Source organism: Coccinella septempunctata, chromosome 2 (genome assembly GCF_907165205.1).
Source record: "Coccinella septempunctata chromosome 2, icCocSept1.1, whole genome shotgun sequence".
NCBI classification, from domain to species: Eukaryota; Metazoa; Arthropoda; class Insecta; order Coleoptera; family Coccinellidae; genus Coccinella; species Coccinella septempunctata.
Window position 1 is genome coordinate 47,405,150 of NC_058190.1, and position 12,723 is coordinate 47,417,872.

At 36.0% G+C, this 12,723-nt stretch overlaps 1 protein-coding gene across 2 annotated transcripts in view; it reads right to left on the reverse strand.

The window, feature by feature from the left end:
- LOC123308408 overlaps window positions 1–9,370 on the reverse strand; it is a 46,528-nt gene extending 37,158 nt beyond the window's left edge. Inside the window, exons 1-2 of one of the 2 annotated variants that reach the window (XM_044891037.1) lie at window positions 9,059–9,370; window positions 241–476 (exon numbers count right to left, since the gene is read on the reverse strand). In XM_044891037.1, coding sequence (XP_044746972.1) covers window positions 241–401 — 161 coding nt within the window. In that variant the 5' untranslated portion in view covers window positions 402–476; window positions 9,059–9,370. Of the gene's footprint in view, window positions 1–162; window positions 477–9,058 lie in introns of both variants that reach the window. The other variant, XM_044891036.1, reaches the window with a different exon arrangement.
- Window positions 9,371–12,723: the final 3,353 nt, after the last annotated feature.

Here is a 12,723-nt window from a genome sequence, read left to right on the forward strand (position 1 = left end):
TCACATGAACACTAGACGAAAGCATAAAAAACAACTATCGTTTAAATCGAGATAACTTGCTCTATGTATTAAGTCAGCTCGAATCACCCCCTCTACAGTGGCTACTCGTTCATCAGAACAGCCCTACACCAATCTACAACCGCATCAATTCCTGTTACTCACCCTCCACCAGAAAAAGTATACTGTGGCACCCCCTCAGGCGTAGACTTGTTGATTGAGATTCTAGGTAACATCACTGACCTGCTGACGGAATAAATCTGACGTTTGTTCGATATCGTGGCATCTATGGTCGCCAGGGGGTCGTCTGTGATCTCGCCCTTGCCCACGGGTACCTTCAAAGGACCCATCAGGAGGCGATCGGGTGGTTCCGTTTCTTTTTGTGGTTCTAGCCATCTCACCATATCTCAGGGATTTCGGTTCAGGCCTATGTCCGATATGAGCATTCCTCCAAGGTCTTGAAGATTTCCAATTTGCACCTGGAAAGAAATGTGATAACTCTGAATTCAGGCAGAAATGTTAGGTGCGGACATTTAATCATAAGGGGGTGTTCAGTTCAAAAAGCGTCAGAAACCACTAAATTATATGGGGTTTTCATTAGGGGAAGTCCAGGAGACTTGATCAGGTAAGAGACCTCAAATATTTCAATCAAATTTCGCGCTACTGGTATGGTATGGTTTGAAAAGTGTAATAGGTGCTAGATGTTATTTAATGTTATTGTTTTCATTGATTAATATTGTTTTACAAACGATGAGCCATTTTAATAATAGTTGCAAAAGTTTCAAGAAAACATCTGTTGACCCATGCTATGGTCGGGAGACATTTTCAGTGGTCCAATTTTCCCGCACTGAGCTTAGATGATATTTTGCTTCAAAAATGAAAATTGAATAATAGAAATAAATAAACAAAGGTTAAAAAAAATAAAAAACATCTCGGAAATAAGTGAGAGTGACTGTGAAATAGAAAATATGTATTTCATTCGCTAATACATCTGATGATGAAAACCTTGACATAGACAATCGTTGGTCATTGGAAATTGTTTTCTTTCAATGTTTTTCCTGATAAAAAAACTTATGGTCAAGTCTCCCTCGCCCCCTGTTCAAATCTCCCATGGGTTAGGGAGACATGATCCAATTTTCGGTTCCTAAAAAAAAAGAATTGCTGTACTCAAAATGTTCATCTCACCATCACTCTACTTTTATCTATCGTTACCCATTTGGGTAAGATATCTTCACGCAAAAAAATGAGTTGCTACCATGTTACAGATACAATTTAAGCGGCTTCAGAGTGAAAAGGGGTTCAACTCTCCCGGACTTCCCATACATTCTCAATTTTTGCTCCACTCAGCTAATGACTGAGAAAATGGTCCCACTGGGTATGTGAAATACCAGGCTTTGAACCATGATTCAGAACCAATTTTAAGGGTCCTCACACTAGGATAGGGACAGGGAATTCAGTTCTCAAGCTCATGCCCTCCTTCGATCGATGACAGATATCTGCCGAAACATCTACCAATCAAATATTTCCCCTAATTCACAAGGAATAATGTCTGCAGATTGTTACTCGTGCATTGGTGGAAATTCGAAATTCCCACTGATTTAAAATCTTTTTAGAATTGCACCGAGTACAAAGCTAACCTTTGTCGTTTCTCTCCATATACTGCTCTATGCTCGACCTGCTCAGAAGCACACTCCCACACATGTTCAAATTCCATGAGAAAGATCTTGAAGAAAGTTTTACGAAGACCCATTATATCGAACACAATTTTTTCACGGAACGTTTCGGTTTTATTGGACCTCCAAAAGAAAAAGTTCACACATAAAACGGAATCGGCTCCTCTTACCGACTTTCCAACGATAAACAATTGCCGAAGAGATGACAATCTATCGATTGTTTCAACTCGCTCGAATCCAATTCGCACCAATCGTTTTGTTTGATCTCGTTAGCGAATTGGATACATACCTACACCTTTGACATTTGTTGAAATATGGAACGGCGTTTACGAGTTAGCGAATTTCGCAACATCTTGAGAGCTTGAGTTCAAGAGCACGAACAAAGTTTTTAGCTACTGATAAACGCTCTGTGGGCAGCATATTGAAAGCCGGTATGGGCTAATAGAATAGATCCCGAGGCAATCGACAACGAACTTATTCTGCTGGATTTCCCAAGTTATACCTTCTGTAAGAAATTTTTTGGATGCACCATAATAGTTGTTAACTTCCACATATAATGTATAGCCAATAAATGAGTTACTCTGCTTTTGATGTCCATGTTGAATTCTAATTCAACTATGGAAGAATACTCATTACTATTAAATCTTCTCAATATAGGGAATTGCACAAGTTGAACAATGGTGTTCCGAAATAGATTTTGCGAAAGGTTTAATTAGGTATTACTTCAAAGCCCGTATGATGTCGGGAGTTTGATTTCCATCGTATTAGATGTGCAATTATCTTCTAATAATGGAAAAGTATTTCTTGGGTCGTCCCACAGACGCCTGCACTAGAAAATGAGCCTTTTATAAACACATCTATAGATCTTAGATAAACGCACTGAATCAGCCAATTTTCATCTTAATTTTCCAGAAAAAAGTTACCTGGTGCCTTGAAAATGATAAGAAGGGGCATTTTTCAATTCAACCCTCAAATATCACCGAAGTTTTCAAATTAAATTTCAATATTTTCGTTATTACTTTTACCTCATCAAACCAAATCATAATTTTTCTAAGCTACACTCCTTCTAGCTTCTAAGAACACTAAGATCTTTTAAACAGAGTTGTATTCAGCCAAAGTACCCAATTTTTCAAATTTCACAGATACTTTTTAATTTTTGAACATCAAATTACATTATATGTAATGGACATCATGCAAAAACTGGAAGACGTGGGTGATATCTTGTGTTCGAAGAAGAGTCAACAGATAAATAAAAAAAAATATTCTTTTGACCTCAAGAAACTACTGTTAAAATGTTCGTACGCATCAAAGACTCACTCTGTATAAACAGATCCACTTGGAAAGTTATCTGAATGTCGCTGATTTTTGTGCAGTTTGATAAACCTAATGATCCATGCACGTTATTGCAGGGTATTGTATAACTAACTTCTGTTGAAGAGTGTGCTCAAATGTACAAGATTCAATAGAGAAAATTTCTATTTTCCTTCAACCCATCACAGTAAATTGTTCGATGGTGCTAAATATCTTATATTATGACACAAATGATATAAATAGTTCCATAATAATCATGAAAATAATTACATTTTATCATGCTCAACAGAAAGTTGAAATCACTTCGTCTTCAGATATAGAGCTCAATGCTGCCCTAAAAATTTTTTTTACTATGGTGTGTGAAAAAAGAAGGAAATCAATTGTTCCAAGAAAGTATTTCACGGAATTTTTTCAACTGAGCTTCTTTATGATACTTGGTCCACATTACAGTAAGGTATGTACAGGGTGGGCAAATTTCGATGTTTTAGCACTACAGCTTTTGAACCAGAGGAGATAGACAAAATCTGATTCCCCATTCTCGTTCTCTTTTTCAGAGAAACTAACAAGAGTAGTAGTCATTTTTGGCCACCTTCTTTTGTTTTCGAGTTATAAGCGAAAATTGGAAAAATGGCGATTTCGAAATAAATTTATATCTCCGCTAATACTGATGATAGAGCTCTGAAACTAAAACATTATACAGGCACTTTTTTGAGTAGAATCCAGTGGCGTGCTTGCCTTTTTAGCAGGATTTTTAATTACGAAGCTATGACCCAAAGTTATGTTTTTTTAAATGGGAACACTAGATTTATGTGCAATTTTTTGAAAGCTTAATTTTTACTGATTTCAAAAATATATAACATCATATGGTTTGCATCGATATAAATAATAAAAAATGGTCAAAAACCTTTTTTTCTCAATATTTCTATGATTTCAACTTTTGATGAGCACAGAAAAATAGAGCTTCCTATAATAAGAGCAGTCTCCTTCCGGAAATGTCATTATTTCTATGCTTTTTACCAATTTTCATGAAATTTGAATCTTGGAGAAATTGAGTAAGAAGCATAGAAATGAAAGGACTAATAGAAGGAGACTGTGGTAATAATAAGATGCTACATTTTTCTATTCTCAACGGAAGTTGAAACCATAGAAATATTGAGAAAAAAGGTTTTTGACCATTTTTTATTATTTATATTGATGCAAACCATATGATGTTATATATTTTTGAAATCAGTAAAAATTAAGCTTTCAAAAAATTGCACATAAATCTAGTGTTCCCATTAAAAAAAACATAACTTTGGGTCATAGCTTCGTAATTAAAAATCCTGCTGTAAAGGCAAGCACGCCACTGGATTCTACTCAAAAAAGTGCCTGTATAATGTTTTAGTTTCAGAGCTCTATCATCAGTATTAGCGGAGATATAAATTTATTTCGAAATCGCCATTTTTCCAATTTTCGCTTATAACTCGAAAACAAAAGAAGGTGGCCAAAAATGACAACTACTCTTGTTATTTTCTCTGAAAAAGAGAACGAGAATGGGGTATCAGATTTTGTCTATCTCCTCTGGTTCAAAAGCTGTAGTGCTAAAACATCGAAATTTGCCCACCCTGTACTTATTCTTCTATTGATCATGCAGTCAACGAATGCGACTGTGATTATGAGCCTAGAGCAGAAGAAAAAAATTTATTCTCTTTTGAGGACAGAATATGGGGGCAAATTACAATTGAGTAATTTCCATGGTGAATTAACAATTTCCCAATTTCGATAACGATGTAAATTGTAGTACCTACTTCGCAACGCTCCTCACCTGAAACTGTAATTTAATTCACGACTGGAACTACCTGAAATTTAGTTCGAGCACGTAAAACATAAGACTTTATGTTTATATCCCAGCTAATTATTTCTTATCGTTTCAAGGCAAGACACCTAATGAGAAATTAAACAGCACTAAGCGTGGTAGGCCGATAAATAGTCCGTTTCTCCATGGGAAGGAGTAAGTTCTTTCCGAAATCATTTTGATCCATTATTATTTGCAAGAATGAATGTTGACCATCGAGCACGTTTATGCTCCCAGAAATTTACACTGTTTAAATTCCACACATGAAATGACTCGATGAAGAATATACTGCGCAAAAAAATTTACGCACATTCTGAAAATCTCAATTTTAATGAAAGTTAACTCTACATTGACTTTATAACTTATTTTTTATGTTCTCTCGGGAAGGTTTTGAACGAAACAAGACACATTAAATGGAAGAAAAATTCAGGATTTCACCGAATCTTATATGAAAGAAGAGAAATGAACAATTTTCAAAATACTGAAATGCTGATAAGTGATTTAATACTTGGTATTTTCACCCCTTGCGTTAATTACAGCTCGGCAACGACGGTTCATACTCAAAATGAGTGATCTTAAAATGTTCTGATATAATCTTTCCCAGATTTCTCCGAGTTGGATTCCTAAGTCATTAAGAGTAGCTGAATGATTTTCTGAACTTCTCAGCCTTCTATTGACGTTGTCCCGTTGTCCAGATTGAGATCTGGATTGAGAGACGGAGCATTCATAGCTCCATTATCAACTACCACTAGGTCTGTGCGAGCAGTCAAAGATATTCCACCCCATACCATAATCGATCCTCCCCCGAAATCAGTAGTATTCAGGAAATTGCACTGAGCATATCTTTCATCTGGACGTCTGTATACAAGGGAACGTCGATCACAATGGTAGAGGCAGAATCTAGACTCATCTGTGAAGAGAACTCTTTCCCAATCGGCCTCTTCCCAATGGATATGCTCTCTCGCAAAATCCAAACGCGCCCTTCGATGGGCTGGGGTAAGAGCTGGGCCTCTTGCCTCGACACGAGGCCTTAAATCATATTCTCTGAGGCGATTTATTATCTTATTTATTATCATAGTGCTAATTTGCACCTCATGAGTTTGCTCAATACAAGCTGAATTTGAAGGAGGCGAGCGGTTGCAAACCGTTGTCTCAACGAAGAAACTCTCAAGTAACGTTCTTAAATGGCTGTTGTTATCCGTGGTCTACCCTGTCCTGGTCTTCGGACATTCATACCTGTCTGCCTGAATCGCTTCTGGACACACTTGTATGGGAAACTCCAAACCTTTTTGCAATTCTTGTGTATGACCACCCTTCTTCTCGCAAAACTACCGCTTGGGCACATTCCCCTTGGGTCAAATTACGTGATTCGCGTTGCATAGCGATCGAGTGTAGAAAATCAAACGAAAGAAAAACTATTGATCACTAGAATTGATCGAGAACAACTGATTTTAGAATGGAGCCAATACATTCAAATTATGATAATATCATCTTTTTTTATTCCTTCTGGGAAAAAACATCTGTATTGAAGAAAACCGTTCAAAGTGGATAACATATGCATGCATAATTCTGATAAAAATAATTATCATTGAGAACACCTTCAGTTGTAGAATAATTTTGAGATTTCCATAATGTGCTTTAATTTTTTTGCGCAGTGTATTTTCAACCTAATAAACATGAGAAATCAGCATTTTTATATCAGCTCCACCTTTCTCTCCTGAAGAAAATTATTCAGATTTTATTTCCGTCAATGAAAGTATCAAAGATGAGATAAAAAACGTTCGATTAATAATAATCGACAAACTTCTTCCCACAAACACAAACCGAGGTTGCATATTTCGTTCATTATAATCTCATCAGGCAAATGAATGGAAATTTGGTTTTGTTGGCGGAAAACTATGTAAAAACTAAGTGGTGTGAAAATAAATTATGCTGCCATTTAAACATCGTTCTACAGTTTTGAGCGTGCAATCATGCTTTGTTATACGAGATCATTTGCCATAGTTCGTGCACTTGATTGCGTTCTCGATGTATTTACACTTTCATTTTGCACAGAAGTTCGTGAAGTAAGATTATACAGGGTGTCCGCGCAATCGGGCAGCGGTCGATTACTCTTATTCTATTGACTTTACAAAAAAGAGTTTGATATAAAACTTTCCTCTTTTTAAGTAGAGCATTTACTAAAATTATTTAGAACTATACAAGGTGTTCCGTTTCTTCTGCACAGCTATCAACTTCGTTATTTTAAATGGAGCACCCTATATATTTTTACATTTTTGAAATCCTTATTAAATTTGAATATAAGTTTGATAACACAACTATGTCTGAATTCTCAACAGTTTTCGAGAAATTCGACTTTTTATTAATATTTGGACAGTTTGAGGTACTTAAATGATAAATGAAGAACTATAGCTCCGTCCTTATTCTATGTAATTGATTCGAATTTGGATTGTGTCTAGTCGATAAATGATACACTGAAAATTTTCTTTGCAATAACAATATTCTATACAAGGTCCACGAAAACGTAGATCCATTATCAAAACAGAAATTCATCAAAATCTTCATTTTTTCAAATGGCAATTCATATTTTTTTTCTGTTCATTATTCAAAAATTTTTTGTTTGCTTCTAGTTGTTTTAAATAATGAACAGAAAACATATGGGTTGCCATTTAAAAAAATGAAGATTTTGATTAATTTCTGTTTTGACAAACCTCAAGCTGTCTATCTGAGAGTGTTGTAAATAAACACATCTTCTAATACAATTATTCACGTGCTAACAACAATTTATTCCCAGTATAATAAGAAATGTCTCATCTTCCTGAAAACGGAAGATGTTAATGCATCCTGAGGTTAAAGACTTTTAATCTGTCGGAAATGAATCATGTCTCACTGGAGATCCAGTACAAATAAAGCAATACTTGGACTGAATTAGGAGCTCGAATAGATTCTGATAAATCATTCTGCTATGTATTTTCTGCTTGTTGCTTCCCGATAGTAGGGTAAGAAGAATGTAAATATCGTCAGATCGTTTGAAGATGGTGCAAATTAATCAATTATTTCAAGGATTGACAGGTGTTAGAACTACTCATTGAAAAAGATTTGCCAAATGGAGAAATGATCTCGTTGACGGTTTTCAAGTACTTAATTGATCTATTTCAAAAGAATTTTGTTGTTACTGCAGTAATTTAAAATCCGTATTAGGTCGTCCAATTTAAGACAATAATTAAGAGATTCAATCCCGGGATCGAAAATTGTTTCAAAAATTGTTCAACTGGATTTGAAAAATCTTTTTGTTCAGTCTCCGAAAAAAATTTTTTCTTGTTGAACTTAACCAGATTCTGAAAAAGTGTTTCCTTTCCTGTAAGAAAATATATTCATCTCCAGACTCGAATATATAGTTTTATTGCTCTCTGGACTTCTTTCTTGTCGCCTAGAATTTTTTCCTTGCCGCAAAAAATATTTTTTTCCCTCCAACAAATATTTTCCCACTTGAGGAACAAAAGATTTTCTCTTTGGATAGAATTTTTTTTTCAGAGTTTACAAACAAAATTCGTTTTTTCATGACTTGAAGGGGGTTCTAGTGAAATAAGTTTTCATTTCTATTCGAATTGTTTCGATAAAAAATCACACACATGTTTCTTTCATCAGCGGAATATAATGTTTAATTTCCATTCTATTTATGATTCAATTCTGATACTTTAGTAGGGTAGTCTCTTTTAATATAAATGTTTTGGGTATTGTTGCATTTTAAAAGGATAGAATCAGATATAGGTCATTGTGAACCAGTTGATAATAAATTTAAGAATAATCTTGGCATTTGGTGGGCTTGTACCTCTACCTGTACCTCTCGTATAAAAGTCACATATTATTATTATGATTATCTGAAATATTCTACATTCAAGCTGAAATAACAATAACAAGAACTGGGAATGTTTTGATAAAATTTGGTACTGATTTGAGACCAGATTTATAGCTGAATGTTACGCCAATAAACATTGTTCCCAGCTCAATCATTTTTCCAATTAGTTGGATTCTCATTTTGAATTCTAAGAAATCTGCGAATCTTTTCGCAGATTCTGGAATGTGGCTAAAAATTAACAGTAATTTCTTCGAAAAGGTGTTTGGGAAAAATAGGTTAACCATTGTGTGAAATTACAGCATATTTATTTTTGCTCTGACATCAATTAATCCTTTCCCATTCGTTATTTTCCTCGGAAATCGTTTCAAGAACATGTTCATTTACCTCTCGTCGAATGGCTAACGGAAGAACCATAAACCAAAGATCATCCACAGAGATACAACGGGAAACAACACCGGCTACCGAGTCAAAAGAATCGTCGGAAAATTTAGCGCGTATTGATACGAGATCAGACGCAACGTAACACGTTACGGGTTACGAATACGGCCGGCCTGCTAGAACCCACCAAAGAAACTGAAAGTGTTACCAACTCATCGGGTGCAGGAGATGTCTTGGACGCAGCTCGCAAAATACCGTTCGATGGAGGGGCCGCCATATAACCTTTTGCCTCGCTGGAGACGGTGCAACTTACGAATAATGTATCGCAGACCGTTTACCGTTCGACGCTGGCGTTACGTAAGGGAATACCCATGCTCCAGACTCCAGATACGGGCTCGATCAGCTTCCATTTCCCTGCTCCTCTGGTCGGAAATGCATTTACGAATTTGATATTCAAAATCTTCTCGAAAATGCAATATACACTGCGCAAAAATTAACGCACATTATGGAAATCTCAAATTTATTCTACAACTGAAGGTGCTCTCAATGATAATTATTTTTATCAGAATCATGCATGCATATGTTATCCACTTTCTTCAATACAGATGTTTTTTCCCAGCAGGAATAAAAAAAGATATTATCAGATCTTGAATGTATTGGCTCCATTCTAAAATCAGTTGTTCTCGATCAATTCTAGTGATCAATAGTTTTTCTTTCGTTTGATTTTCTACACTCGATCGCTATGCAACGCGAAACACGCAATTTGGCCCAAGAGGAATGTGCCCAAGCGGTAGTTTTGCGAGAAGAAGGGTGGACATACACAAGAATTGCAGAAAGGTTTGGAGTTTCCCATACAAGTGTGTCCAGAATGTTGCAGCGATTCTGGGAGACAGGTATGAATGTCCGAAGACCAGGACAGGGTAGACCACGGGTAACAACTGCCATTCAAGAACGTTACTTGAGAGTTTCTTCGTTGAGACAACGGTTTGCAACCGCTCGCCTCCTTCAAATTCAGCTTGAGCAAACTCATGAGGTGCAAATTAGCACTCAGACAATAAGAAATCGCCTCAGAGAATATGATTTAAGGCCTCGTGTCGCGGCAAGAGGCCCAGCTCCTACCCCAGCCCATCGAAGGGCGCGTTTAGATTTTGCGAGAGAGCATATCCATGGGAAGAGGCCGATTGGGAAAGAGTTCTCTTCACAGATGAGTCTAGATTCTGCCTCTACCATTGTGATCGACGTTCCCTTGTATACAGACGTCCACATGAAAGATATGCTCAGTGCAATTTCCTGAATACTACTGGTTTCGGTGGAGGATCGATTATGGTATGGGGTGGAATATCTTTGACTGCTCGCACAGACCTAGTGGTCGTTGATAATGGAGCTATGAATGCTGATAAGTATATAAGGAACATTCTTGAAGAGCATGTAGTGCCATTTGCCCCATACATTGCCAAATTTAGTTGAAGATCTTGTAGAGTGTAGATACTATAAGAGAAAATCTTGAAAAAAATTCTTTAACTTTAACACCCAGTATCTCGAAAATGAATCATTTGCGGTATACCTTGTTTATGAGACTTTTTTCTCGAAATTACTCGAGGAATCTTCTCTTTTCGTTTATACCTCCATTTAAGAAACACCCTGTATATTCTATCTAGACGAAATCATCAATCTGTTCATGTTTGAACAGTTTAGTTGAAAACCTACAGGAGCAGTTCATTCATCAGCAGGTGGTTATCGCAGGATTTCAAAATCGCCATTTAATCGATTCTAAGAGATTTTCAGTGTAGAGAACAGACATAGCATCTAAATAAATGATGGAGACGTTTGTGGTTGTATTCTTTTGAAAAAAAACGAATATCCTTGACAAGTAGTGTAGATGTGTAGAGCTAAGTATGTAGTAAGTATACCAGCGCATTCGCCATCTTGCAATAATGCTGTAAAAGCTCCTATAAAATTTAAACTATATATTCATATCGTCTGGACAAAATATCCTTACTGGAAAATTTTCATAAATAAGTATTCAATTGCTGTCGAGTATGTAATTAGAACTACCCAAAGTGTTAATACTCGATAATTCATAAGAAATACTTCGATATGAATAAAAGTTCTATATCTCCCAACGAATGCTTCCAAATATTGTTGTTTTCAAATGATGGAAGAACATATTGCACTGCCATTTAAATCATCATCTCCTATTTGGCCTATACAGGGGGCCACTTTTGAAAAGGACAAACTTTAAGTGGAGATTCTCCCTAACAATTCTTAACTCAACGAAATATTTCACATTTTTCTAAAATTCAAATTGTTCTTGTACCCCTTTCAAGAGTACCCTGTGTAGTTTCGCATATTCCACGAAGAAATGTAGGAGTTCACTACCTATATCGTGAATATTTCTCAAACAAATTTCGCTGAAATATCCTCTGGTATCCCTAGGGATGATAGTAAAGTTCTACTGCCCCTAAATTTTCTTCATCCGAAGCTAGGAAGATGCAGGAATGCACGATACGTTTATCTGATGGAATTCTTATGGCTAGCAGAAAAATATTTCACCGTCCTGATCCTAATTAATTGCATTGATTCTAGCGAATGAGGCAGTGAAAATAACCTAACAAAGGATGTGAAACTCATTAAATTCCCTTCCGGAAATTGTTTACATCATCAGCATATCGGCTTTTGAGCTCTCTTATAGGGCCAGTTTATATTGAAGGGATCAATGATACTAGCGGAGCTACTTGTGATGACTAGTATTGTATTTTGTATTTTGTTCCCAATTTGAGCTGAATCATATAGAATTGAAAACAAAATGTCGACCCAAATGTTCATTGTGAACTCACGATCAGATGTACCTAAGAGGCCAATCGTGGCAAGATGAACTTATGCATGTTGAGAACTCGAATTAATCAGTGCCCAGCTAATTTCTGTAATTCCACGTGATTTATTCATTCTTGCTCGAGCGATTCAAATGAACTTTCGTGATATACCAATATCGTCGTTCATGTTCGAATAGGTACAGGAGAATGCACTCCTAAAGTGTTTTTATTGTCTTCCATCGAGCCTGACAGAATACCAAACAGCGTGGTGGTAATGAAAATCCATAGATTTTGCAATTTTCGACATTGTGCGTTCGCTATGGGATTTGAATGAATAAGTAGATAAGTATTGACAAATAACTAGTTATTATTTCGATGAACCTTGACACCGCATTGACCATCTTCATCGGAAATAATGTCACAGACATTAGGGACTCGCCAATTGATCATGGTGTATTTCCGAACAAGGTTCATGCGATTATTTAGAATTATTGAGTTATGCATTTTCGGTTTGGTTGGCTTTTTCATGCGATTAAGTAATTATCATCAATAACGTAATGACTGTGCTATCCATGTTATTTGAAGCTATTCATTTAGCTACAGGCTCCATCGAACACTGGATTTAATATTTGAATAATATGATATCTACTTTTAGCTCTGAGAGAAATTTTCGAATGACTTCATCAAAGAGTGAGCAGATAGGTAGAAGAAATTCATTTGTCATTCGATTGAATTTCATCCATGTGATGATGGCTCACATAGAAAATATGTCTGAAAGATAACAAATTAAAACTTATGTTCAAGAACAGAAAAAAATTTGAACTCTTGTTACTGTTAATTCTTCAATAAAAACCTCCA